The sequence below is a fragment of the Drosophila nasuta genome, chromosome 3 (assembly GCF_023558535.2).
Source record: "Drosophila nasuta strain 15112-1781.00 chromosome 3, ASM2355853v1, whole genome shotgun sequence".
NCBI classification, from domain to species: Eukaryota; Metazoa; Arthropoda; class Insecta; order Diptera; family Drosophilidae; genus Drosophila; species Drosophila nasuta.
This window is the reverse complement of record NC_083457.1, coordinates 53,263,762-53,288,477: the sequence shown is the minus strand read 5'-3', so window position 1 is coordinate 53,288,477 and position 24,716 is coordinate 53,263,762. Positions and strand designations below refer to the sequence as shown.

The 24,716-nt window shown below is 37.0% G+C and overlaps 3 protein-coding genes across 3 annotated transcripts; 2 read left to right on the top strand and 1 right to left on the bottom strand.

Annotated features, from left to right (window-relative positions):
• The first annotated feature begins 1,857 nt into the window (after nucleotides 1-1,857).
• LOC132790096 (glycerol-3-phosphate phosphatase) lies at nucleotides 1,858-3,132 on the top strand. The gene is made up of 3 exons (XM_060798530.1): nucleotides 1,858-1,947; nucleotides 2,006-2,778; nucleotides 2,834-3,132. The coding sequence occupies exons 2-3, from the start codon at nucleotides 2,006-2,008 to the stop codon at nucleotides 3,024-3,026; spliced, it is 966 nt and encodes a 321-aa protein (XP_060654513.1). The 5' UTR covers nucleotides 1,858-1,947; the 3' UTR covers nucleotides 3,027-3,132.
• Nucleotides 3,133-3,802: 670 nt separating this feature from the next.
• On the top strand, nucleotides 3,803-6,823 carry LOC132790068 (glycerol-3-phosphate phosphatase). The gene is made up of 2 exons (XM_060798500.1): nucleotides 3,803-4,611; nucleotides 6,542-6,823. Exons 1-2 carry the CDS (start codon nucleotides 3,866-3,868, stop codon nucleotides 6,717-6,719), a joined length of 924 nt encoding a protein of 307 aa, XP_060654483.1. The 5' UTR covers nucleotides 3,803-3,865; the 3' UTR covers nucleotides 6,720-6,823.
• A 3,461-nt stretch (nucleotides 6,824-10,284) lies between these two features.
• LOC132792405 (FMRFamide receptor) lies at nucleotides 10,285-22,984 on the bottom strand. Its single transcript, XM_060801768.1, has 2 exons — nucleotides 22,120-22,984; nucleotides 10,285-13,597 (listed from the first exon to the last, which is right to left on the bottom strand). Exon 2 carries the CDS (start codon nucleotides 13,306-13,308, stop codon nucleotides 11,623-11,625), a length of 1,686 nt encoding a protein of 561 aa, XP_060657751.1. The 5' UTR covers nucleotides 13,309-13,597; nucleotides 22,120-22,984; the 3' UTR covers nucleotides 10,285-11,622.
• Between the last annotated feature and the right edge of the window lie 1,732 nt (nucleotides 22,985-24,716).

Sequence of the window (24,716 nt, the reverse complement as noted above, 5' to 3'; positions counted from 1 at the left end):
TTAACTTGTAATTGACAGCGATTGTAATTGGCCTGCGTTGAGCTTAGCTGAGCTAAGTTGTGTTGCAATCCAGTAATTAGCATATAAATCAAGTACAATTTTGCAACTTGTTCCACGAGTTTGCTCCAAGGTATTAATTAGGCTCGCTGAGCATTGCCACACGCGCCAAAGAAATTAACTTCGTCTTGTAAACTTAATAAAAAAGTTTCGGTTTTTGCCTCGTCTGGTTTCTCTTCCCAAGGCTTCCCAGGGCCTATTCTATTGACAAACTACGCTTCGTCTGTTCCCAACAAAAGCATTAAACAACAACAGCAATATCGACAAACACGCGCAAAAGCCGCATCAATAGGCTAAAAGAAAAGTTTTTCTTTTAATAATTAAATTTGTTACATTTTTTCTTTAAATGATTTTGCTTTTTTTTGCAACAAGAATGCAGTTTGAAAAAGTCACGCTAGTGGAAAATTAAAGAAATTTCACTTTCAAACAAAATGAATTTGGAAATGTTTTTGTGCCGAAAACTTTGTAATTGCTTGTAGGTATTTTCACGCTGCGACTGAAGAAATATATTTAAATGATATTGATTCTTGGAGGTATTGAAAACAAGTAAATAAAATGCGTAAATAAATTTGTTGAATTATTAAACATTTAATTCAAAATTTAAGTTGCTTTAATCAAAATTAAATTTATGTAAATTTTGAAAGAATTTCTATCAACATTTTTGCGACTCAATTTTCGCTTCAAGTGACCGTTGAAAAGTGTTGCGCCAATTTGCGGCAAATGGCATTTGCGAACGGTATGCAGAGAGTTTTGCGACGGAATTGCTTTGGGCAGCTTGCTGTGGGCTCTTTGACACGGTCAAAAAGAAATCCGCTAAATTGCGGCAGATTTATGCGCATTCCCTCGCTCGAAGCTGAAGCCGAAGTGAAATAGCCGTTGGGCAAACACGTTTTAATGAATTTATGCCAAGGTGCGGCCGGACAAATGTCGGATTTTAGACATGCTTAAGTATCTGTCGCGAACATTAATGTTCTTTGCTGGCCTTGTTTCTGTTTCTGTTGTTGTTCTTGTTGTTATTGTTGGCAGCAACAACAACAAAGTCAAATGCCATTTTAATTGGCGCCACGGGTGTCGCCTCGCCTGACGCTGATGCTGACAGCCTTTGGCGCTTTGGCACTTTGGCGATTTGCACAGGACACGCCAGAGATAGAGAGAGAGAAAGAGACAGTGAGAGAGAGAGAGGAGCGCAGAGAGTGCGCATTCAAGATTCGCCTTTCAAGTTGCCTATTTCATTGCGCTCAATTAAAAGTTGCGCTTCGATGTTCAGCCAGTCAGCCAGCCAAAGAGGAGGATGGACCGCAAGTTGGCCCTGCTTTTCAGTCAGTCGGTCTCTGGCCTGCAATGTCCAAATAACAAATGTGCAAAGTTCAGTGATTTAAATGCGCCAACGATGTCCTTGCCGTTTCACAGGCTCCTGGGAAACCAATGTCAACGTCACGGCGCCGACTAACTTTGAAATGACTTTAACACTTCTTCTTGAGCTTTGCTGTGTACAATGTGGCGAATTTTTGGTTTGAGTTGATGTGCTGCGGAGAAATTGCCTAATGAACTTAATTAATGATTAGCGAAAGGTCTGCAATTTTATTTATTATTTGACAGTTACAAAGGCAGTTGCTGCACGCAATAAAGCGTGCCTCCTAGAAGTATGCAACGAATTTTACACAAAGTTTTTGTTAGTCCTGTCACAAAGTTGCTTACTGAAAAATCATTGCATACTTTTAGGTGGCAAGTAATAATTATTTTTACTTGCAAATGTTCGTCATCAAAGACGCTTTTTGTCGCTTGTCAATCATTTGCTACAGATGAAGTTTGCTTTATTTAATATTGAGCTTGTGAATACTTGAATTATTGTCGAATTGACGCTTTGAGGGAAGTTGAGCTGGACTTAGGGTATACACAACATTCAATAACACAATGTATATTCTCTATAAATAACAATTCAAAATAGATGTGTGCGGCTATGACAAACATTCTAGTAAAGAAGGGAGTCTGTCAATTGCTCGCCTTGAATAAGTTCAGTATACAGCAATGGCTGAAGTGCATCGATACGATTGTCTTCGATGCTGATGGCGTGCTCTGGCATCGCGAAGATGTAATCGAAGGAACACCGGAGACATTTAATGCGCTGCGTGCAATGGGCAAACAAGTATTCATCTGCACAAATCATTCGGCCATGTCCGCCAATGGACTGTGCAACAAAGCGCAAAAAATGGGATTTCTCATCGGTGCGAATGAAATTTTATCTTCGTCGATGGCTTTGGCTCGCTATCTGCAGGAGCGCAAGTTCAAGCGAAAGGTTTTCATTGTGGGCGAACAAGGCATTGCCGATGAGCTGAAGGCTGTGGGCATTGAGTCGCTGCCTATTAAAAAGGAGCAGATGTTGGGCAGCTCTTTGCACGATCATGTGCAGCAGATGCAACTGGATGATAATGTTGGCGCTGTGGCTGTTGGCATCGATAGTCAATTGAATATGCTGAAAATGTGCGAGGCTTGCTGCTATTTAAAGGATCGTCGTGTTCTCTTTCTGGCCACCAATCGTGATCGTGCTTTTCCTGCTTCGCCAGGTCGCATGACTCCAGGAGCTGGCGTCATGGTTTCCGCTATTCAGGCTGCCTCAAAGCGCGTTCCCTTCACTTGTGGCAAGCCCAACACATTCATTTGTTCGCATCTCATACGCGAGGGCATCATTAACCCAGAGCGCACTCTGATGGTGGGCGACACGTAAGTTGACATCTTTTCTATTATTTATTTGTACTTTACTTTAATTCTTTTTTAGCATGTACACCGACATTCACTTTGGCTACAATTGCGGCTTTCAAACTCTTCTCGTTGGCACTGGCGTCAATAATTTACAAGATGTGGCTGCTGCTCAGAAATCCAGCAAACCAATGCAGTATCAGCAGATTCCAGATTTATTTGTGCCCAAGCTTTCGGACTTGCTGAAGTTTTTGCCTTCTAGAAATGGTTAGACTCATGTGTTTGCTGCATTTACGAAATTAGATATGATGGAGTTAGTGTTGATGAATGTAAAAGTCTTTGTCATTAAAAAATAACAAATATAATTAAGTACATTAAGTTTATAAAAGTATTATTACTATTACTATTTATATGACAAACGTAACTGCGCAATAGGCGAAAAATCGGATTGTGGTCGTGAACAAGACGAATAAAAATGTTAACTACAATATTTCAAAATCTGGTCCTAAAATGACAAATCTTCATAGAAGAAATCATCGCAAAAGTTCTGAACACTTAATATTGAAGTTCAGCTTTGTCCTCGAGTACTTTCACCTTCTCATAGCATATGTTATAAATGTGAGCAATAGCTCAATATCTTCTTTAAATTGATTGGTTTGGATTTTAAACAGTTTTAAATCAATGATGAACAAGTAAGAGACCTATAGTCGAGTGTTGACACTGATCAAGAATATATATGCCTTATGGGGTCGGACATGTCTTCTTCTGTCTGTCGTATACATTTGCTGCAGGCGTAAAGTTATAATACTTTTCTACCTTATGGGCAGCGGGTATAAAAAGTTGAATACATAACTTTTCAAGCTGTTAATGGGTAGCAGACAATCTTATTAAAGAAGAAAACCCTGATAGGACTATAAAATCGTAGATCAATTTTAATTTGGAATTAAACGATGATGAGTATTTTATATCGACGTACAAAATATACTAACCAAATACTATAAATGTACTGCAAAAATACTTCGACAAAATGTATGTAGGCCACAACAATGTTGTCAAATGAGTTGATTTTATAACATTAAATATACATAGAAACCAAATTTGATATAAAGCAATGTTCAAACAGAGTTTCACAAATCTGAGCAAGTTGCCAAAGCAACGGGTTCGTCAATGGCTGAGCACATTCGAGACCATCATCTGCGATGCTGACGGCGTGCTGTGGCACTTTAATAAGGCCATTGAAGGAGCCCCCGAGACTTTTAATCTGCTGAAAGCGAGCGGACGGCGCATGTTTGTTGTGACCAACAATTCGGGCGTTGAGAGTTCGGCGCTGATAAAGAAAGCCAGAAGTTTTGGTATAGAGTTAGATGACAATCATATGTTGACATCAGCCATGGCTATAGCTCACTATTTGGGCAGCAAAAAGTTTTCAAAAAAGGCGTATATAATCGGCGAGCCGGGAATTAATCATGAACTATCCAAATTCGATATTTGCTCATTTGCGGTTCAAAATGAACAGAGTGACAAGAGTATGCTGCAGTTTGCCAAGGAAATGAAACTGGATCCGGAGGTGGGAGCAGTTATTGTAGCCAAGGATGACACCTTCAATGTGCAGACCATAATGCGAGCTTGCGCCTATTTGCTCAACAATCGAGTGCTCTTTTTAGGCACCTGTTTGGATGGTGCCTATCCCATTGGCAACAATCGGGTGCTCGTTGGTGCTGGCGCCATGATTGCGGCAATTAAAACGATAAGTGGACGCAAGCCTCTCATACTGGGAAAACCGAATCCGATGATGGTGAATGAGCTGCGCAATTGTGGTCACATTAATCCAGAAACAACGCTCATGATTGGCGATACGTAAGTGTCAGTTGAGCTCATAATTATACTAGCTATCCGTACGGTAGGAGTCATCTCTGATCCCAGTATATACATACGTGTATCATTGATCAGGTTCTGTCTGTTCGTCTGTCTGTTTTATACTCTAGTTACCTAGATTATAAGCAATAGAGCTATAATTGTTTTCCTATAACACATGTTTGTCACATCAGGAAAAATTGAACATCTAGCTCAACTTTAAAGCTAAAGTTTCTGGTACGAGTATACAGTATTTATGACTTCTGTAAATTTTGTAAATGATGTAAAAAATTGATTAAGTTATTTAAGATATAATTTTTATGACTTAGTTGCTTTTCGTTGATAATCTGCAATGGTAAGATATATTCATTTGGTATATTTTTAAAAATAATACAGCAATATTTTGTTAAATCGATATACCAAATATAGTCTTCGGTATATTTGAGATTTTTTGGTATATTTCTTTGGTATATTTTAAGAATGATACCATAATGTTTTGTTATACTTATATACCAAATATTTCAGTATATTTTAGAATTGTAGGTATATTAATTGAGTCTTCAGTATATTTTAGATTTTTTTTTGTATATCACTTTGGTATACTTTAAGAATAATACCACAATGTTTTGTAATATCGATCTACCAAATATATTTTTATACCAGCTACCCATAGGGTAGAAGGGTATTATAACTTTGTGCCGGCAGGAAATGTATGTAACAGGTAGAAGGAGGCATCTCCGACCCTATAAAGTATATATATTCTTGATCAGCGTCAACAGCCGAGACGATATAGCCATGTCCGTCTGTCCGTCTGTCCGTCTGTCCGTCTGTCCGTCCGTCCGTCCGTCCGTATGAACACCTAGATCTCAGAGACTATAAGAGATAGAGCTATAATTTTTTTTTCGACAGCATTTGTTATGTTTGCACGCAGATCAAGTTTGTTTCAAATTTTTGCCACGCCCACTTCCGCCCCCGCAAATCAAAAAAATCGAATAACAAGTGTAATTTTAAAGCTAGAGCTACGAATTTTGGTATATATAATAATTACTGTAATAGTTATGATTCCTGAAAATTTGCGTTCAGATAAAAATTGTGGATGTTATTAAAGAAATACTTTTGTATGGGCAAAAACGCCTACTTACTAGGGGTCTGAGTTGCTTTGGCCGACAATCTGGCACATTGTGCCGTTTATGGTATATTTTGAATGGTGTACTACATCGATATACCAAACATACCATTTGGTATATTTTTTAGTATTTTTTAGTATTTTCGGTATATTTTGAAAATGATACCGCAATATTTTGCCTTTATTAAAAATGGGTAGCGGGTATCTCACAGTCGAGCACACTCGACTGTAACTTTCTTACTTGTTCGGTATATGTTAGTATTTAACGGTATATTAATTTGGTGTTTTAAGAATAATACCACAATGTTTTGTTATACTTATATACCAAATATATTATTCAGAATATTTTAGTATATTAATTGGGTCTTCAGTATATTTTAGATTTTTGGTATATTACTTTGGTATATTTTAAGAATAATACCACAATGTTTTTTTATATCGATCTACCAAATATAGTTTGCGGTATATGTTATTATTTAACAGTATATTAATTTGGTATGTTTTATGAATAATACCACAATGTTTTGTTATACTTTTATACCAAATATATTATTCAGTATTTTGTTGTATTTTTGGTATATTAATTGAGTATATATTTACATTCGATTACATTCGAGTTTTTAGTATTTTTGGTATATTCATTCGGTATATATCTCACAGTCGAAGAAACTCGACTTCGGTACATTTCAGTTTTTTTCGATATATTCATTTAGAATATATCTCATCGTTGACCACATTTTACTTTGGTATATTTTAGTATTTAACCTTCATACGTTTATGTATTTTATTAATGCTCTTTTTTCACAGCCTAAAGACGGACATATTGTTTGCCCATAACAGCGGATTTCAGTCCTTGTTTGTGGGCACAGGTGTCAGCACTGTCAAGGATGTGGAGGCGGCACGTTGCAGTGGCACGCAACAAGGCATGGCCATGGTGCCGGACACTTACTTGCCAGCGTTGGTTCAACTACAGGAATTTGTTTAAGCCGATCTAACCGCTTTTCCAATTGTTATTGCCGCATACAGTTTCTAAATTAGCATTGCGTAAAATCAATACAGAATTTTATCAATAATACACAATCCCATATTCCCAGATTTTGCTTGTTGTTTGCTGCCACTTTTGGCTGTCGTCTGAAGTGCTTGTGGCATCCTTGTCAAAAGTTGTGCACAAGTGCAGTCGCCATATATGTAACTCGGCACATTGTCATCGTTGCCATGTCGCCATGTGGTTTGCCTTCTGTGCTCTCTCTCTTCCATTTTCTCTTTTTTTTTGTCGTTACACCCATGCACTTAAGGTTGAACCGAGTGCCGAGTGGCAACTGCTGTGCCTGCCAGCAACAGACGACGACGACTGAAATACAGCAGAAAAATAAAATAAAATGGTGACCAGTGGCTAACAGTTGACGACAGCTGCGAGCGGCATTAAAAGTATGGCCGGAAAAAATGTGTAGCATACTTTTCAACGCCGCGCATTTTCCCCATATGCGCTTAGCGCTATTGTTGTTGTGCTTATGTGCATGTGTTGAGCCTTGAGTGCGTCGAGTGTAGAATCATTTGGGAGTTTTCGTTGTAGCACGCTTCTTAGCAAGCCGCACATTTGTGCACTTTGCAAAAGCTTCGCTTTTGTCGTAGTTATTTTGGGCTTTTGGAGTGCATGGATTAGCGGCTTGCACAATGCATAGAGCAAGAAAATCCTGCAGTGAAAATTCCAAGAATGAACAGACAAGAGCTGCTTAGAGCTCTTCAAATTCGCGTTGTGCTTTTTGTGGCTAATTTATGAAGACAACATGAATTAATATTGGATTGTATAATCAAAAAAAAGCTTAAAATGCGATTTAACAGCAATGAATTTAATTTTTAACTTCATTCATAATTTATGATACAAATGAATAGAAAGTATTGATTACGGGCCATTTTCTAAACCTCTAGTGAAAAAGAATGTTGACTTTCAGCGATAGATTCTTTGATATCAAAAAATCATTAATGCTGTAGCGTACTACCAAGAAAGTATGTCTATACTATTATAAAGTTATTAAGTAAAGTTTGAATAAGTTATAAAATTATCAAAACAGTCGCCCACATGTCTTCATCTTACTTAATGTGGAACATGTTTAGCTTGCTCAATAGGTAAACAGGAAATTTATGATGGTATACAAATTTAAAAGAAAGTGAAAGTAAACTGTTTCATACTCTATGCAGCGGATATTTAAATTGTTTATATTCTTTTTACAGATTGCGATTAAAGTAACGTGTATCGGCTAAACACATTTCCATAGAAAAAGGTAGCAAAGCTTTGCATAATGTATGTGGGATAAAAATCTGTAGCATACTTTTAAGCGCACATTTGGCTTAAGGCGTCAATTGACCTTTTAATACGCACCGCAAACATGTTAAATTTTGTATAAAGAGTTGAATTTACATAGATAAGCAGCAGCATAGGCGTAGGATAAAAGTCCCACACAATCAGATACTTCCGTGTGGCACGTGGCAGTTGTAAAATGTAGAAAAAATTCATACGAGTTTCACATACAATTTGTTTACGATTGATTTGTTAGAGTAACGCAATTTCGTTGCGAAAAATTTACATTTGCCATTTATTTGATATCCCATTGTGTGTTCTGTTTTTTGTGTAGATTGTTTCTTGTTGTTTTTTTTTTGGCATACACGCGCCACGAGGTTTGCTCTAGATATTGTGTCATTGTTTGCCCGGCATTGTTTGTATTCCTTCTATAGGCAGAACGTCAAACAAAGACAAATACTCACACTAAGGCGACACTACGTTCAAATGCGTAGTAGGCGTGGAGAAGGAGGCCTGCCGCTGTAATTGTGACCGTTCAACGCTAATTATATGAGTAGAAACTGTGACTGCCAGTCGGCAGTACTTATACTTAACTATATTGCCGTGATGGTTAAGATGTTGATAGGCAGATAGCAAATGGGAAGCGATGACGACGTCATACTCGAGGCGTCTCCTTCTCAATTTTGGGGCGTAAAGTGGAGCCTGGGGAATTTGTACTTTATAAAGCGGAAGTTGAGTGTATGGCATCTTGGGCTGGGGCATTGTTTAAGTAGTTTATGCAAAAATGCCTTGAAGAAGAAGTTTTTGGTGTGTTGAATTTGTGTTGAACTTGAACATCACGTGGCCAGAGATTAATTAAATGCGAAGTTATACAGCTTCGATATGCTTGTTACTGACAAAGGCACGCTAATTAATTAACAAACAGGCTGGTAGGGTCAACACTTTTGTCTCTCATAGAGGGAGAGGGAGAAGAGCATAAAACAAAGCCCAACTTTATGTATCATTTGTCAAAAACAGCGGCCAACACAATACAGGAGAGAAAACCATAAACTCATCATCATCTTTTGTCGGTGCTGGCGACCGATAATCCCTGTGGCATTAAAAACACATCAAACTGTTTAGACTCGACGACAAACAGAAAGTCATCAACACTAAAAACATAAAAAAATGCGAGAGCGGCGACAAAATAACTCTACTGAGGGTTGAAGTGGATGCTGTGCAGCAGAGCATCTCCCACTGTTGACATTATCCAAACTGATTTATAGTCTTTATCACAAAGCCAAGCGACACTCGAATGCGGCGAGCATAATAAAGTTACAACAATAGCAAACACACACAACACACAACGTCAGACATTTTGTCGCTGTAGCAAATTTTCATAGCATACTTTTGGGAGCGCCGCATAAACGTGCCAGATTGCTTGGCGCTTCCCCTAATTTTATCCCCCGTCTCACTTTGTATGCATAAATTTTGCAATTTTAATTAGTTGTGCATCTATTTGGATCTCTCGTTTTCGTTTTCGCCCTCAGCTCACGTGTCACTCGCGTAATTCAATTGAGAGCGCTTTAAGCGTGACCAAAGGATGTGCTTGGATTATGCTCAAGAAATTTCCACATTACTTACAATTTTCGCAGGGTGTTTGGTAGTCGTTCAGTGCATAACTTTCAGACTGTACTGTTGGTCTTATGATTATTATTAAAATGCCTTTGTTGGTGACATAAACTCCGAGCTCGTACCACGTGCTTAGCATAGGCAAATGCGTAAAGCTTCTCTAAGCGCCTGACGTCCAGCTTTGCTGCTTGGCTTCTTCGTCATCGTCAACATCAGGTGCTGAGCTTGGACCCAGTTGAGCAGTTATTTTGCTGGCCACGCCCATTGTGGGTACTGCGCTTGTAAATTGAATTGTAAGTGGCCATTAGAATGTGCTCGTTACCATTTTCAATCTGTCTGCCACAGTAAACTTTAACTATAACGACCTGTCTCGAGAGAGCTATTCAAATGTGAATAATTTATCGCCATGAATTAAATGCAGTTTTCGGTTTCAATTGCGCAATTTTTAAATGTATGTTTTTATTGAATCTCTCGAGCAAATATATTTAACTTGAGTGTTTTCGATTATAACTAAACTAATGCTAATTTAAATGTATTTCGAATTTCATTATTTTTGTGTGTGTTTTTTTATGCCATTTATGCTTTGCATTAGCTAATGTAATTATCAATATATATTGTATATTAGTTATTTACAAATTAGTTTCGTTTATAGAGTAGCAACGTTGTTGTTGTGGGAGGTAAAGTTTAAATAAATTCAATTTCTGAACACCTGAAAATGTCTTTTACCATAGAAAAGCGTATGTGTGTGTGTGTAAACATGTTAAATTGAGCTACTTGTGTTGATGAGTTGAGTTCTTTGGGGCAAAACGAGCCATTTAATCGAATTTATGGTCCTTCTTTTGTTAAGTGAACTTTGGGTTTAACTTTTCAACTTTTTCCTGACAACTTGACATATTTGCAGCGTCGCATCCAAAGTCCAATCGACAAAAAATATGAACTGCTATCGATAACAAAAAAAAAGAATATAAAACTTTTTTCTCTATAATTTAAGGTCAGCCAATCGGCAAAGAAAGAAAGGTCGGATGATGAACAGAAGATGAAAAGAAACGAAAATCATTTATCAAGTTTTGGTTGAAAAATGCAGTGCAGAAAGTATATTTAATTAAAAGCGAAAACTTGACGCTAATAAATAAAAGTTTTTCGCCTCGAAACATTGCTGGGTCAGCCGCATTCCGGACTTGCCCTTTTTTTTTTATATGTATTTTGTATTTTGTATTTTGCTTTGCTATTATCTATGGCGTACGAAAAAGTTTTACAGCTTAATTTAGTGCAAAATTGTAACAAATTCAATTGATTGAGTAACAGACAGAAGAAGCTCGCAAATAATCAAAAAGGGTTTTGTGTTATTTTTGTTTTGCAATCAAAAAAAAAGTACAGCAAAGTCTTGTCAAACACACGACTAGAAAGTTTTCGAAAGGAATTTGTTAGACAAATTGGCAATTAATTAAACACAATCTGTAATGTTGACCGAAGAGTTTCCTTTGTGTTTCAATGATGTTATTTTTATCACATATATCTAGGACGTACTTGTTAAATCTTGCACACTTAATAGTAAAAATTGAGAGAGACTTTTTCTAGCTCTAGTTTCCATATATATGTTATGTATGTATCAGTCTAGCAAATCGACTAAAGCTAACTGCTCAACCTGGACTTATGGAAGTCAGTCTTTCATTTAGAAAACTGCTAGCTGGATGATAAAATAAAGAAAACAATTGATTGCTAATTTGATAATCGATTGAGTGTGTTATCAAGAGTTTGCTGTACTTTTTTTGTGATCGAAAGTTAGAGGAAGAAATAGAGAAAAGAGAGATAGTAACACTTAACGCTTATCACAAAGTAACGCGACGCTTGGCGCGCTCAGTTAATCATATAGTATATTGTAATTTAAGTAAGTTTATAACATATTTTTTGTTAGTTTGTATATAGTATTTTCCGTATTTACAGATTATATATATGTATATATAGACATGACTAGAGTTTAGAACCCAGACGACACATGGCCCAACTTCTTGCCATCCACAGTCCAATCCAAGCCGAGCGCCGTATTATTGTTGGTTGTCGAATTCGTGGTCGAGACGGAACGCTGAAGTTCACGCGGTCCCGGATAGTAGACAACGGGACCCGGCGAGGGAGCGCGATTCCGCTTGATCTTCACCAGACCCGGCGACCCGGACACCTGAGTGAGTCGGACACTGTTCATCGAGCTGTTGTTCGCTCCGCCGAGTCCGCCACCGCCGCCCCCCGTGGTCACCAGGTAGGTGGTTGTGGTGCTGCGTTGGGTGCCGTGACGTGAGAAGCGGCCGGACGATCGATGGTTGATCGTGCCATCGCCGTTGTTCGATATGGAGCTCTCGTAGTGTATAAGATCCGGTTGGTCACGACTCAGGCGTCGCTTGAAAAAAATGAGTAAAAAAATGCGCTTGAACTTCTCCCCGAAGATGATGTAGATCAAAAAGTTGACGCTGCTGTTGATCGTGATCAGCAGATTCGAGAGTTTCGTCAAACGCGGATCGATCATGTCGTAGAATGCCTCCGAGATGTTCAACACCAGCGGCATAAAGTTCAGCATGAAGAACACAACCACGACACACAACAGCATCGTGGCCAAGCCGATCTCTCGTTTCTCCGATCGCGACAAACGCTGACGTTCGCGATTCGCATGCTTCACCTGTCGATAGATCAAGCAATTCAAGATCGCCAGCGTGAGGAACGGGATGATATAGTTGACGATCAGATAGCACCAATGGATGTAGATATTGATGTAGGCGGGATTGCGACGCAACGGCGATGGACGCACACAGTGCAGCACTTGCGTCGTGTTCGGTGGCGTATACGTAACGGTCAGCACTTCCCAGAAGCGCGGCATGTTGTACGCCAACGCAAAGCAGACGCACACAATAAAATAGATCTTGGCACGCCCATAAGTGCACAGAGCACGTGCCCGAAGCGGATGACACACGGCCACATAGCGTTCGAGTGTCACGGTGAATGTCATGTAAATGCTCGCAGTCTGCGCAATCATGCCGATGGGAAACATGGCAGGGGAGATGAACGGATACACGTAGTTGTAGTAGCCAAAGAGATACCCAGTGTAGGGATATATCGAAGGTATGCCAAAGAGCAGCATCGAGCTGATGATCAACATCGTGTCACAGCGCGCTAAACCGGTGAGCAAATAATTGATGCTGCTGCGCATTTGTGGACGCGACAGAATAATCATTGATATCACATTGCCCAGCAGTCCAAGCACGCAAACAATGTTGAGTATAACTCCGCATACCCAGAACTCAATGCGGGTTTCCTCCAGATCGGGTCTGTACTCCTCTTCGCAGGTGCGCGTCCAATTCGGTTCGGGCATCTCGTCGTACATGGGAAACAGATCCGCATGGCTGCCATTCACGTTACTGTAAGTGTTGTGCATATTCTCATAGTTGCTGTTGTGTGTCGTTGTGTAGTTGAACAGCAGCAGTTGCTGCCCGGCATCGTAGAGCAGCGGCATAAGTGTGCTGCCCGTGGTGTCGGCCAATTCGTAGCGCATCGCCTGCTCCTCCTCCTGACTCTGACCCGTGACGCTGGCCAGAAACTGATCGGTATTGATCGGCGCCGCATCGTATTCGGCGGATGCTGGCGGTGGCATAATGCCGGGTCCATCAGCTGCCTGCATTGGAAACTCTACGACTAGCTGGCCTGTGAGTGCTCTGGACTGTGCAGCATTTAAGCATTTAGTTTGCCACAACTGCGAGTTGTAGTAACATAAATTGTGTCGTTATAGTTGGGGGTCACACCTGTGCCACGTTCGTGGATGTATCCTTCGTCCTGAGGGCGCAGTGACTTTGACTTTTTTGCTAAACGCTTTTTACCAGCCCGTTTTTCCTTCCTTCCTTCTGGCACTCACTTAATAGTGTTGCCTCTATTGTTGTAGTTGTTGTTGTTGCTTTTGCTGACACTTTAAGCTGCAAAAGAGGAAATGAAAAATGGAAGGTCTTTAGTTACACGACGTTGCCATTGTTGTTGTTGTTTTGTTGGGGTCTGCTGACCAACTTAGCGCTCAATTCGTATAGAACATAAAAAGTTTTTGGCCGCAAAGTTGCTTATTTGTTGCAGCAATTGAAGCAGAAACTAAGCGTGTCGAAGGTTTTTTAGCAACCAGTCGACTATTAGTTATTTTGCTCCCCACTAAAATGCGACACGTAACACAACAAAATTTAACACATACTTATGATTCAATTTTTCAACTTTCAATGTTGAGCAATAGTTGCAAAGCTCTTTCGGAGAGCTTGAGTAATTAATCAGCAACTGTGGTTTTGTTGCCACGTGCAGTGTTTATTTATTTATTCATCCTTAAAATGAAACAAAACGGTACGTTGAATATTTGTACTCAAAAAAAGTTAACCATAGAGTGAAATAAAGAATGTTTGACTTTGAAAATGAACATGGAAGTAAGAAGTAAGAAAGCTTTAGTCTGCGATACTCGCTACCCATTTTGAATAAAAAGAAAATAGTGCTGCATTAATTTAGGTATATACCAAATTAATATACCACTTTCCAGTTGCCGTGGAAAAAAATTCAAGTAAGAAAGCTAAAAAAGTGTGCTCGACTTAGAAATACCAGCTATCCATTTTTAATGAAAGTAAAACAGTGCGGTATTTGATAATATACCAAATTAATAAACTACAAAAATACTTAAAATATACCAAAGGCTATATTTGGTATATTGATATAGTTCTGTATTCAAAATATATCATAGTATATGCCAACTTAGTATACCACAGAAATACCAAAAATATATCGACGGCTAAATTTGGTTTATAATTACAGAACTATATTCAAAATATATCATAGTATATACCAAATTAATGTACCACATAAATACTAAAATATACCAAAGCCTATGTTTGGTTTATTGATATAGAACTACATTCAAAATATATTATAGTGTATACCATATTAGTATACCGCAAAAATACTAAAAATATAGCAAGGCCTATAATTTGGTATGTTTAAAAATACTGAAAACTGTTTTACGCATATATATATACATACATTTTAAATATACAATAGAGTGCCAAATATACCAGATTGTCAGCTGAAGCAACTATGACTCCAAGTGTGTAGGCGCTTATTTCCATATAAAATTATTTCTTTAACAACTTCGACAATTTTTATCTAATCGCAATCACATTTTTAGGAATCATAAAATCTGTAATTTTTATTGTAAGTACCAATAATCGCGACAATAGCTTACGCTTATTTTTCGATATTATCGATTTGCGGGGGCGTAAGTGGGCGTGGCCAAAATTTGAAGCAAACTTTATCTGTGTACAAACATAACAAGTGATATCGGACAACTATCTCTTATAGTCTCTAAGATAAAGGTGTTAATACAGACGGACGGACAGACAGACGGACAGACGGACATCGTCTCGGCGATTGACGCTGATTAAGAATATATATACTTTATGGGCTCCGATAAGATTCCCTATATCTATTACAAACATTTCCTCGAGGCACAAAGTTATAATAGCCTTCTACGCTATGTGTAGCAGAATAAAATAATTAATAAGAATTTATAATATGTTTAAACGAAATACTGTCTGCCTTTTCACATATTTGTAGAAACATATTATTGAATTAAAATCTATTCCTTAAACTTAGTTTACAGACTCAAATTGTTTTCGCTATTAAGTACAGAACTCTTATTCAAATTAAAGATTCGTATTACAGTTATTATGAATTAAGTATTTTTCCTCCTTTTCACAGTTAGTTTACTTTACAGCTCTTTTACAGTCTTTGGACTTTCATTACATTAGCTATTCACTTAGTTTATTTTACCACTTTTTTTGCTAATAAGAAATGGAAATGTTTGCCTTGAAATTTAAACACAATGTGATGTTAAACTTGAGAAAGGCAAAGTAAATAAACTGTAGAAAAAAAAGGTTCTCTCTTGACACTTTCAATAAATCCTTTTTCCGCCAGTTCTGACTGTTAAGTAAATATATCCATTGAGTTAACAGAAAGAGTAGCAATGCTCAAGCTTTTAAATGAAATAAAATAATGCGTTGAATTCTTTTGAATGAACTAAAAGTGAGTTAATCGTTAATTTTAAATCTTGAAATTTTGACTTTCATAATGAACATGCTGTATATTTAACTAAATGAATGAATAATCGGTTCAGTATTAAGTGAACAAATTATTACTTAAACTACTCCTAAATGGCTTTTATATTAGACGTGCTTATAAGTGGGGAAATTCTTAGACCTCTCACCACACTTATTTTCATTTCTTTGTAAACAAACTCATTGTTATTTAGACACTTAATCAATTAAATAGCTGTAGAAGTTATTACGAGCGCCACTTAAGTGACACGGCATTGATAGTCAAGTTACCTTGTGTTGTGCCACCTTTTCAAATAGCAATCAAATTAAAGTGCCCCCCAATTCGTGGCAGACAAACACACTCCCACAAAACACACAATCACACATATGTCGGTTGATTAATTCCAAAGCCCACAAAAATTAGGGCTTCGGATAAATCAGCCTCAAAACACGAACGAGCGCATTATAATAAAAAGAAATACAACCGCACGCATATCGTATAATCAAATCAATAGAACAGCTGCCAACGTTCATTCTTCCTATCTCTCTCTCTCTCTCTCTCTCTTCGCTCTGTCTCCTTCTCACTGAGTTTTGGCATGATTTGTGGTCGCTAAAATAAAATAAAATGCTCTTGTTGCCATTGCGGTTGTGTGTGAGTGCGGTTTCAAACGAGCTGTGACTCATTGCCGTGTCCAACATGACGTATGCGTGTTTTTTGCATGCAACATTTGTTATCGCAGCAAGTGCAGTAAATCGCCTTAAAACACAAAAACAGTATTTTGCACTAAACCATAACCGTAACCACAACTGCAACTAAATTGTTGTAACTGTTGTCGCGTGGCTTGGTAAATGGCAAACGATTTGTTGCGTATCCGCCATGTGGTCAGCAGGTGTCACTGAGCGTTTAACTACTGTCAAAGCAGAAGCTGGGGAGTCGCTTCTGTGTCGCCTTGTTAAGACGATTATGGCAATTAGATGCTAGAATTGTTCTGCTGTCTCTCTGTGTGTGTGTGTGTGGCCATTGACCACTCTTCTTCTTCTACTTCTGCTCGTTGTGTTGACGATTTTGGGGTCGCAGCAATTATAACGTCAATTAGTTTTAATACTCTAGACCCTTTTTACCACTTGCTGTCCACTCCACACGACGCACGTGCCTCTGGCCTTTCATGATTTTTATGCTTCTGACGTCGTCGACCCATGAGCTGGTGTTTGTTGGTCAAAACCAATTCGTTTGCTATTCGCATTGCCTTTGCCAACCGTGACCAAAACCCTTTTGGACTGCCAACTTTTTATTGTTTTCATTTACAGTTTCTCAACATTTTTGTTGCTCTAACATTATGGCGACAGTTTTTCCATTTACCACACACACAACTTGCCATGTCACACAAAAAGTGCTTTGAATTTTTCGTTTTTGTTACAACTAGTTGGCTACATTGCTTCTGGCATGTTAATATGCAGCAACTAAAAAAACACAGATTAGAAAGTGTGTATTTTATTCCCTTGGCTTTGCAAGCTGTTTTTGTTTGATTTTGTACAAAAAATACTTTTCAATTCCGTTGGGCATGTTTCGCTTGGTAAATAAATATATTTCAATTCAATTTATATTTAATTTTTAACTCAATTTTCATAGTTGTCCTAACAACTTTGGAGTTAAAACTACAATTTAAATATGAATATATGAATGTGCTGTAATTTGTAGAGCAACACTTGCATAAAAAGAACTGTTTTTTGTTTGATTTTCTGATAATAAAAATGGCAATTTAGTTGGGGTTGATTGTTGGCTTTTAAAGAATGAAAAGAAATTTAGTTCTAATTAAATTTCTATAGTTCACTCTTAGATTGTACCTCAGAATTAAGGAATTAAAATTGAATTTTTCGTTCTCTTAATATACATTTAAAACTCAATTTTTGTTTATGTTGCGGGTGTTTGTTCATATGATTTATTCATATGATTTATATATAGTGAGAGAGAATAATTTGTATTTATTATTGTAGCAAATATTAATGCACGGATATGTTTATCACAATCGATAACCAATGTTAGCAGTGATTTAACATTAACATCTGCACTGCACACAATTATGTAAAGCTAACATTGCCATATATAGTCCCGAACAAATAATCAAAGTAAGATTACTTTTGTTTTACACTTCCGCCAATATCTTTCCTGACAAGCCACAAGCCACTTGCAAACAAGCAGAAGTAAAGAAAATCAGACTAACATAATTTTATCGTCTTGGCAATGAGTAAACTATTTTGATTTGATTTTCAGAATACAAATTTCTGGGTTAAATCTTTATTGATTTATTAGGTTGAAGCGTTAGTTGGGATTGTTTATTCCAAATAATTTCGTAGCCTGAGGAATTCAGTTGCTCTGGCTTTGCACTTTCTACACAAATATTTAATTTACAGTGACAAACAATAATAAGTAAATAAGTAAATACGTTGCATAAATGTGTATTTACTCGTATTTTCCAGCTAACATTTCATAGTTGGACAAGTAAATCTGCAAACAAGTTAATAAATCAAATGTCAAGTTTTCAATGTTAAATGCATTTTCAGTAATTTCTCTGTTTATTTTACATGAAATTCAATACCGAATTGCACGCAAAATACAAATTACTAGAATTTCTTCTAGGTACTTAATTAATAATCATTTAATTGCAATTGCGTTTGGTCGCAATTAATTGCATGCTAATAGATACAAATATGTTTCCATTTAATGAGCATAAATTACGATAATTTACAACTAACACTATGCGTGCACATCGAGATTAAAATTCCAGCAGTGCAATGCGAATTGTATCAAGTGTCCTTTAGAGTCTAGAGCATGAGTTAATTGGAATGAAATGTGGAGATAATTAAGAGCATAACACAAGTGTAAAGTTCGTTTCGTGGAACTATGTTAAGTTCACTTGCTCATCGCTGACACTCATGGGGAATGCATTCAATACTCATACGCCCCATTGGCTGGCGCTGTATTGAATTGATGTGAGAATGGGAATGAGTGTCTTGTAAACAACATGCTGTCGTTTGGATAACAATAGTTGCAATTAATGTTTCATTTTCGAAATGACATTGAATTTAATTGTTTTGAAAGCAATTTGCATTTGAAATTCCAGCAGAAGAAACGTGTCCTGCAAAAGGTTTCCATAACATTTTCAGCTGCGCAAACTATGTGCATGTTTTGTGTGTGTGGACATGCTAAAGTTTTTTGCTTCTTTGCCGGCTAACGAGGCGACTGACAGTCTGCATTTCATTTCCCTTCCCCTCTGCCCTTCCCTTCGCCAAGGTTTCTTCTTCACTTTTTGGTGCTTTGGTATGTGGGTGTGAGATATTTGGCATGTGCTCTTTTATATTATAAATTCGTATATTTTTGTGTCGCGCGTTCCTTTCACTCCAATCGACTACTAGGCATATACTTAATATTTAAATGTGCGAACACAACTGTTGGCTAACGCCCATTAAAAGCAGCAAACCATTATCAACGCATAATTTATCACATTTTAGTTTAAAACCGCGTAAATTAAAACGAGATAAATAAACACAAATTTCAGTAAATAAAAGTTGTTTGCAGCAGACAAACTGCGCTAATTCAATAATATTAATTGCTGTTAATTAAACAAAGAATGTTTGAGCATTGCGATCTAAACGGAAATGCTGTTAAGTTGAGTATACAAATTTTATATAAAATGTTTGCAAGGAAATGAAATTTTATAAATTTAAATTTTCAATTTAAGTTTGATTGAAAGTCATTAAAAATTTTGTATATTTCATTAAAGAAATACGCTTAATATTTTGTTAAACAAAAGTAAATTTGCAAGTTTTCAATTAATTACAAATTGAAATTAATCTGTATCATCAATTTTTGAATACGAAAGTTTGAGAGCATTACAATGAATAGTAAATAGAATCGAGAGTATTTACAATTTTATGTGTAATTAAATTTGAAACTTTCTCTTTCAAGTTGGAGTCGCTTTGATTTGAAGTGCTTTGCATTAATGGCAACTTAAAGTTTTATGGAACCAAAATCAAAACTTTTCAATTTGTTTTCCCTTTAAAATGAAAGAGACAACGCCACTGTTTGTGAGGCCAATTTGTGTGTGTGTTTTGCTTTGGCTTTTCTCAGGCATTTTTTCAAAATTTATTTAATTAAAAGCTTAAGTATATTAATTTATGCTACTGTAAATGATGTGGTGCCCAGCTAAGTTAATTCCCATTGTGTGTGTGTGTGTGTATGTGTGTCTGTATTTTCCCCATATGCGACACAAAGTTATCAGCGATTTTGGAGGCATTGTTGTCGGCGGCTGCTGAGATGAGTTGAGTTGAGTCGAGTCGGGTCGAGTAATTTATGGATGCATGTGCTGTTGTTGTTGGTGGGGGGTATATAGAATTTATAGCATGCGACAAGAGAACATATAAATTGAAATAAAATATATTCTATACGATGAGATATGCTCAACTGAGTGTGAGTACGATTCTTGAGTATCTGCGTCTGCCATGAAAAACGCGGCGATATTATAATTATTATATATTTCAGCGTTTTGCTTATGAAAACATGCTCAAGCATGAGAAAGACAGAAAGACAGAGAGAGAGGGAGACTAAACAACTCTTGCGATTTATTTTTAGTTGACAGTTTCAAGGCTTTTGCTTTTGCTCAGCGAAAGCAAAGCAAACACGAAACATGAAATATTTTGAAAGAAATGTTGTTGAACAAATTCGCAAGCAGCATAGGCCATAAACTCATCGCACTCTCAAGTTGGTTCTTCCATTTACATATTTTCTTTTCTTCCTTTCTTTTTTTTTTTTTGGCTATTTTAATGAGCAGCTGCAATGCGCGCTTGGAATGCACAAGGATCACAAAGGATAATTGTGGAAATTCGCGCAATTTGATTGCTCAATGAGCACGCAGGTGCCCTTCACGCATGTCCTCTCCATAAAGCTGCTGATTTATGCTCGAGTACGTCTATTATCCCATCCATGTGCTTGCTGCTTTCCTCATCCTTCCATCCTTAACAGACAGTGAGACATTTGTGCATAACTACGAGAGTATTAGTCTGGTAATGTGTTTTGTGTGGCCCATTATAGACGACGCAGTTGTTTTTCAAATGCTACGGCTGCCTTTTATGTAAATGACTGCTGCTGTTGCTGCAGCGTGATATGCGGCGTACCATGCAGCGTATACTTAATAATCTCGACATTAAGTGGCAGCACTCACAAAGCCACAATTTGCAATGCATCACTTAGCCTCAAGGCCTCGCTTGCTAAGCTTAAGCTTAGAGCAGCCTTTCGACCTAAGCTCTGCATTCAAATTCCAATTTAAATGCTTCCAAAAAATATATTTTCAATGTTTCTAAACCAGGATAAGTGAGTGTGAATTGCACGCAAATATGGTATTCAAATTTATTTGTCAATTTCCACAAAAACAATATCTAAAGTATCAGATGTCAGTTTTATTTACTTAAGAGAGGATTAAGTGTGGCATCTGCAAATAAATTTTATTCACATTTGATTGCAGTTTTCTTAGAATAAAATATTATCAGCCTATAATAAATTTGTTTTGCTTTAAACTGAATTGATTTTTAAAATAAATCACTGTTTTGCTTTAAATTTCATTGCTTTTCAATATTTAATGAAATCAAATAAATCACTTTATATTTTCTAATTGGCAATATCATAAAAATAAGTGCAGGACATTAAATCGCATTAAAAATAAATAATAAATAACAGCTGAACATTTTCTCATCTGCATTAAAGTTGCTTAAATGTTTACATGATTTCAGTTGAATGCACTTCATGCTATTTACCTTTCCTTTACATATTTTAAATAACAAGCCGCGTGTTGTTTTTCATATTTCCTTTTTTTATTATTACTCATACTTGCAATAGACAAAAGACAAAAAAACAAAATTTAAACAAATCACTCAAAGTGAATGAGAGAAAGAGATTCTTGTTTTGCAAAGAAATTTAATTATATTTGTGGTACGTGTTGAGTTTAAATGGTTTATAGCGTTGTACCTTGATTCGATTTAGAATTCAAGGCATAAGGATAAACACATTGCGTATGCAAATGCTTATTGGCAATGATAATCTCAAGAACTTTCATTTTGGCATTCAACAACATCGTAAAAAGTCACTTGACATTTTTCTCTGTGTTGTGTTGTGTTTTGTTGTGTTGTTCAAAGAAACATTTTTATGTCGTTCTTCATAAATTGTGAAGACAAAAAAAAATACACGACATTCGAATACGCTTTTGCAGAAGTTTTAAAGTGATCTGATTTTTGGAAATTATGGCTACAGGGTATTTGGATTTGTGTATAGCATAAACATGTTCCACGTTTTTTTTTTTAATAGGCTTATTACGATTTTATTCAGTTACCTTGGGGGAAAATTTAATTTACAACGTGTACAACTGTCTCCTTATCTCAGAATCTCAGAATCTCTGACGTTCTTCGTGTATTCCGAGTATGCATTCCAATGGGGGGCTGCAGCTCATTTGTTGCCGTGATTACTCCCAGGCGCCTTTGCGTTGAGTCATTTGCATATTTCATACAAGAAAAATGTCAACCATCAATGCCGAGGGATGCCATCACTTAAGGCTAATTACCAGCCATATATGGCGCGATTAAACACACGCACACTGAACAGCGACACCTTTTTTCTCACTTTGCATACGAGTATGATATTTTTTATATTCTTTAACTTGGAATTTCGAATTTCACGTTGACAGAGCTAATTTGTTGTTTTCTTTTCTTATGCTCGGACTCTCTTGTTATTAACACAGAAACGAATAAACGTATATTTTATTTATTTATAAATTGATGTGCTGCTTCTCTTTAGAATTTCCATCTGTTTTTAATTTGCTATCAACTGTGGTATTATTGCACTTTCTTTCCACTTTCCACTTTTCCTGTTTATGCTGCTTTTGGTAAACAAACTTTTCGATAATTAAATTGAGTACTTTGATTTTATTATCATGCACTATATTCTGCATTTGTCTTGATAAACACAAGCAAATATCGCACTCTCTCTCTCTCTCTCTCTCTTTCGATTTCTCGCACACACACTTTTCTTGGCTCTCACTCGCTCACTTTAATTGGCTCGATATTGCCATCTTGCTTGCGGCTTGGCAAGTGATATTATTATGTATATTTTTAAACACACCGCGTCATACACAAAAACAACACTTCGGTTCTCCGTTTAGATGCCCTGAGGCAGGTCCACGTTGCGCACGACCACGTTGAACGCTGACAGCCAACTGCGCCGCCAAACGAATTCCGTGAATTTTTCCCGGCTGCCGCCAATTGAATTGTTCAATTGCATTACGCATGCGCCATGTTGCCAGGCTCGCTACTCGCGGTGTTCGTTCGTTCGTTTTGTGCTGTTCGGCCAGCTGTTTGCATTTCATTCATAAAAAACCATTTGGCGCCAGTTACTACACTCGCTGTGTTGTCGGTGTTGAAAGTGTTGTTGCAACATTGTTGCCCAGCCACATACAAAGTGAAAGTGGCAAGTTGTGGTTGCATGTGCACATGCCTAGTAATTGCCCACTGGGCAATCATCTTTAATGTTTCAAATGAATATTAAATGTGCCCGCTATATGAGAGAATTTCACTTGCATTTCCACACTTTTTTACTGCGAGAACTTTGCACATTTTCCCTGCTCGGAAATGCAAAGTCAACGACACTGATGGCAAAACTGAAATTGACTTTTGCTCTGCGCGTCAGACTAGGCAATTATTTTAATGCTCATTCTGCACTTTCTTTTTGTTTATGAGCGCTTTTCTAGGAAATTGTTTTAATTTCTATTTATCATTGGATTTTCGAGCACTGAAAGCTAAAGCTTATAAATTATCGTTCTTGTCAATAACAGATGAGTTTACTATTTATGGTAGGGTGAAACTTTGTGCTCCCAGTAAATATATGAAACAGACAGAATGATTCAATTCCTACCCTATGAAGTATATATATTCTTGATCATTCGGTCCGTGTGCATGTCTATCTATCCTAACGAACATCTAGATCTCAGAGACAATAATATATATTACAACTAAAGCTTCTAATTTGTGCACGCAGTTCAACTTAGTTTTAAATTTTTGCAACGTTTTGTTTGACCCTTTGTTATATGTTGTTCTCGGTAATAGTATATCAATATACCAAATATAGTTTTTGGTATATTTTTGTAACTTTTCGGTACATTCATTTTGTATATTTTTAGATAAGGTAGCGCACACTTTTGCTTTTCTTTCAAGTGGCTAGCGAGTATATCACAATCGATCTTACTCCACTGTAATTTTCTTATATGTTTTAATGTGCAATTTCTAACTATAGTATTAAACTAATATTTATCTTTAATTCCACATCATAAATAATCCTAAATCTATATCAATATATTTATATATTTTATGTAAACTTTGCTATTGGTTTATTGGCTTTTCGATATGTTTTTGTCAGTTTCCTGCCAACTGTCAATATGCAAAATGTGAACTTCTAAGACTTGCATATCTCTTGGAAATTTTCCAGCTAAGTTTCACTCTTCCCCTTTGTGCTATAATAAATTCAGTTGAGCCAGCGTCAAAGTCAAATATGTTGCCACCTTTTTTGGGGGCAAGTAGCAGCTGTCGAAGCCAAAAAGAGAAAAGCCTAAACTCCTTTGGCGTCAGCAGGAGCTAAGCCCAATATATATGTATGCTGAAATTCAATTGAAGCTGCTTTTGACGCATTTGATTATTAATTCTTGCCTTCATCGTTTTCTTTTACTTCATTCTCTTTTGATATCGCTTGGGTTTTCCGCACACGCTTCGCGTGAAAAGCCATAGTAAAGAAATGCCGCAAAAAAAGTGAGATGAAAAAGCGTGAATATTAAAAGTTCAGGCTGACGACAAAAGCTAGTCACAGCAGCGGATTTTTCGGATTTTATACTCTGTAAAAGAAAAGAAAGCAGAGCATAGCGTATTTGCTAGTCGAGCGAACCTT

Coding starts and splice junctions, on each gene's coding strand:
- LOC132790068 (XM_060798500.1), top strand. CDS start 3,866: ATGTTCAAACAGAGTTTCACAAATCTGAGCAAGTTGCCAAAGCAACGG. Junction 4,612..6,541: donor ACGCTCATGATTGGCGATAC/GTAAGTGTCAGT, acceptor CTTTTTTCACAG/CCTAAAGACGGACATATTGT.
- LOC132790096 (XM_060798530.1), top strand. CDS start 2,006: ATGTGTGCGGCTATGACAAACATTCTAGTAAAGAAGGGAGTCTGTCAA. Junction 2,779..2,833: donor ACTCTGATGGTGGGCGACAC/GTAAGTTGACAT, acceptor ATTCTTTTTTAG/CATGTACACCGACATTCACT.
- LOC132792405 (XM_060801768.1), bottom strand. CDS start 13,308: ATGCAGGCAGCTGATGGACCCGGCATTATGCCACCGCCAGCATCCGCC.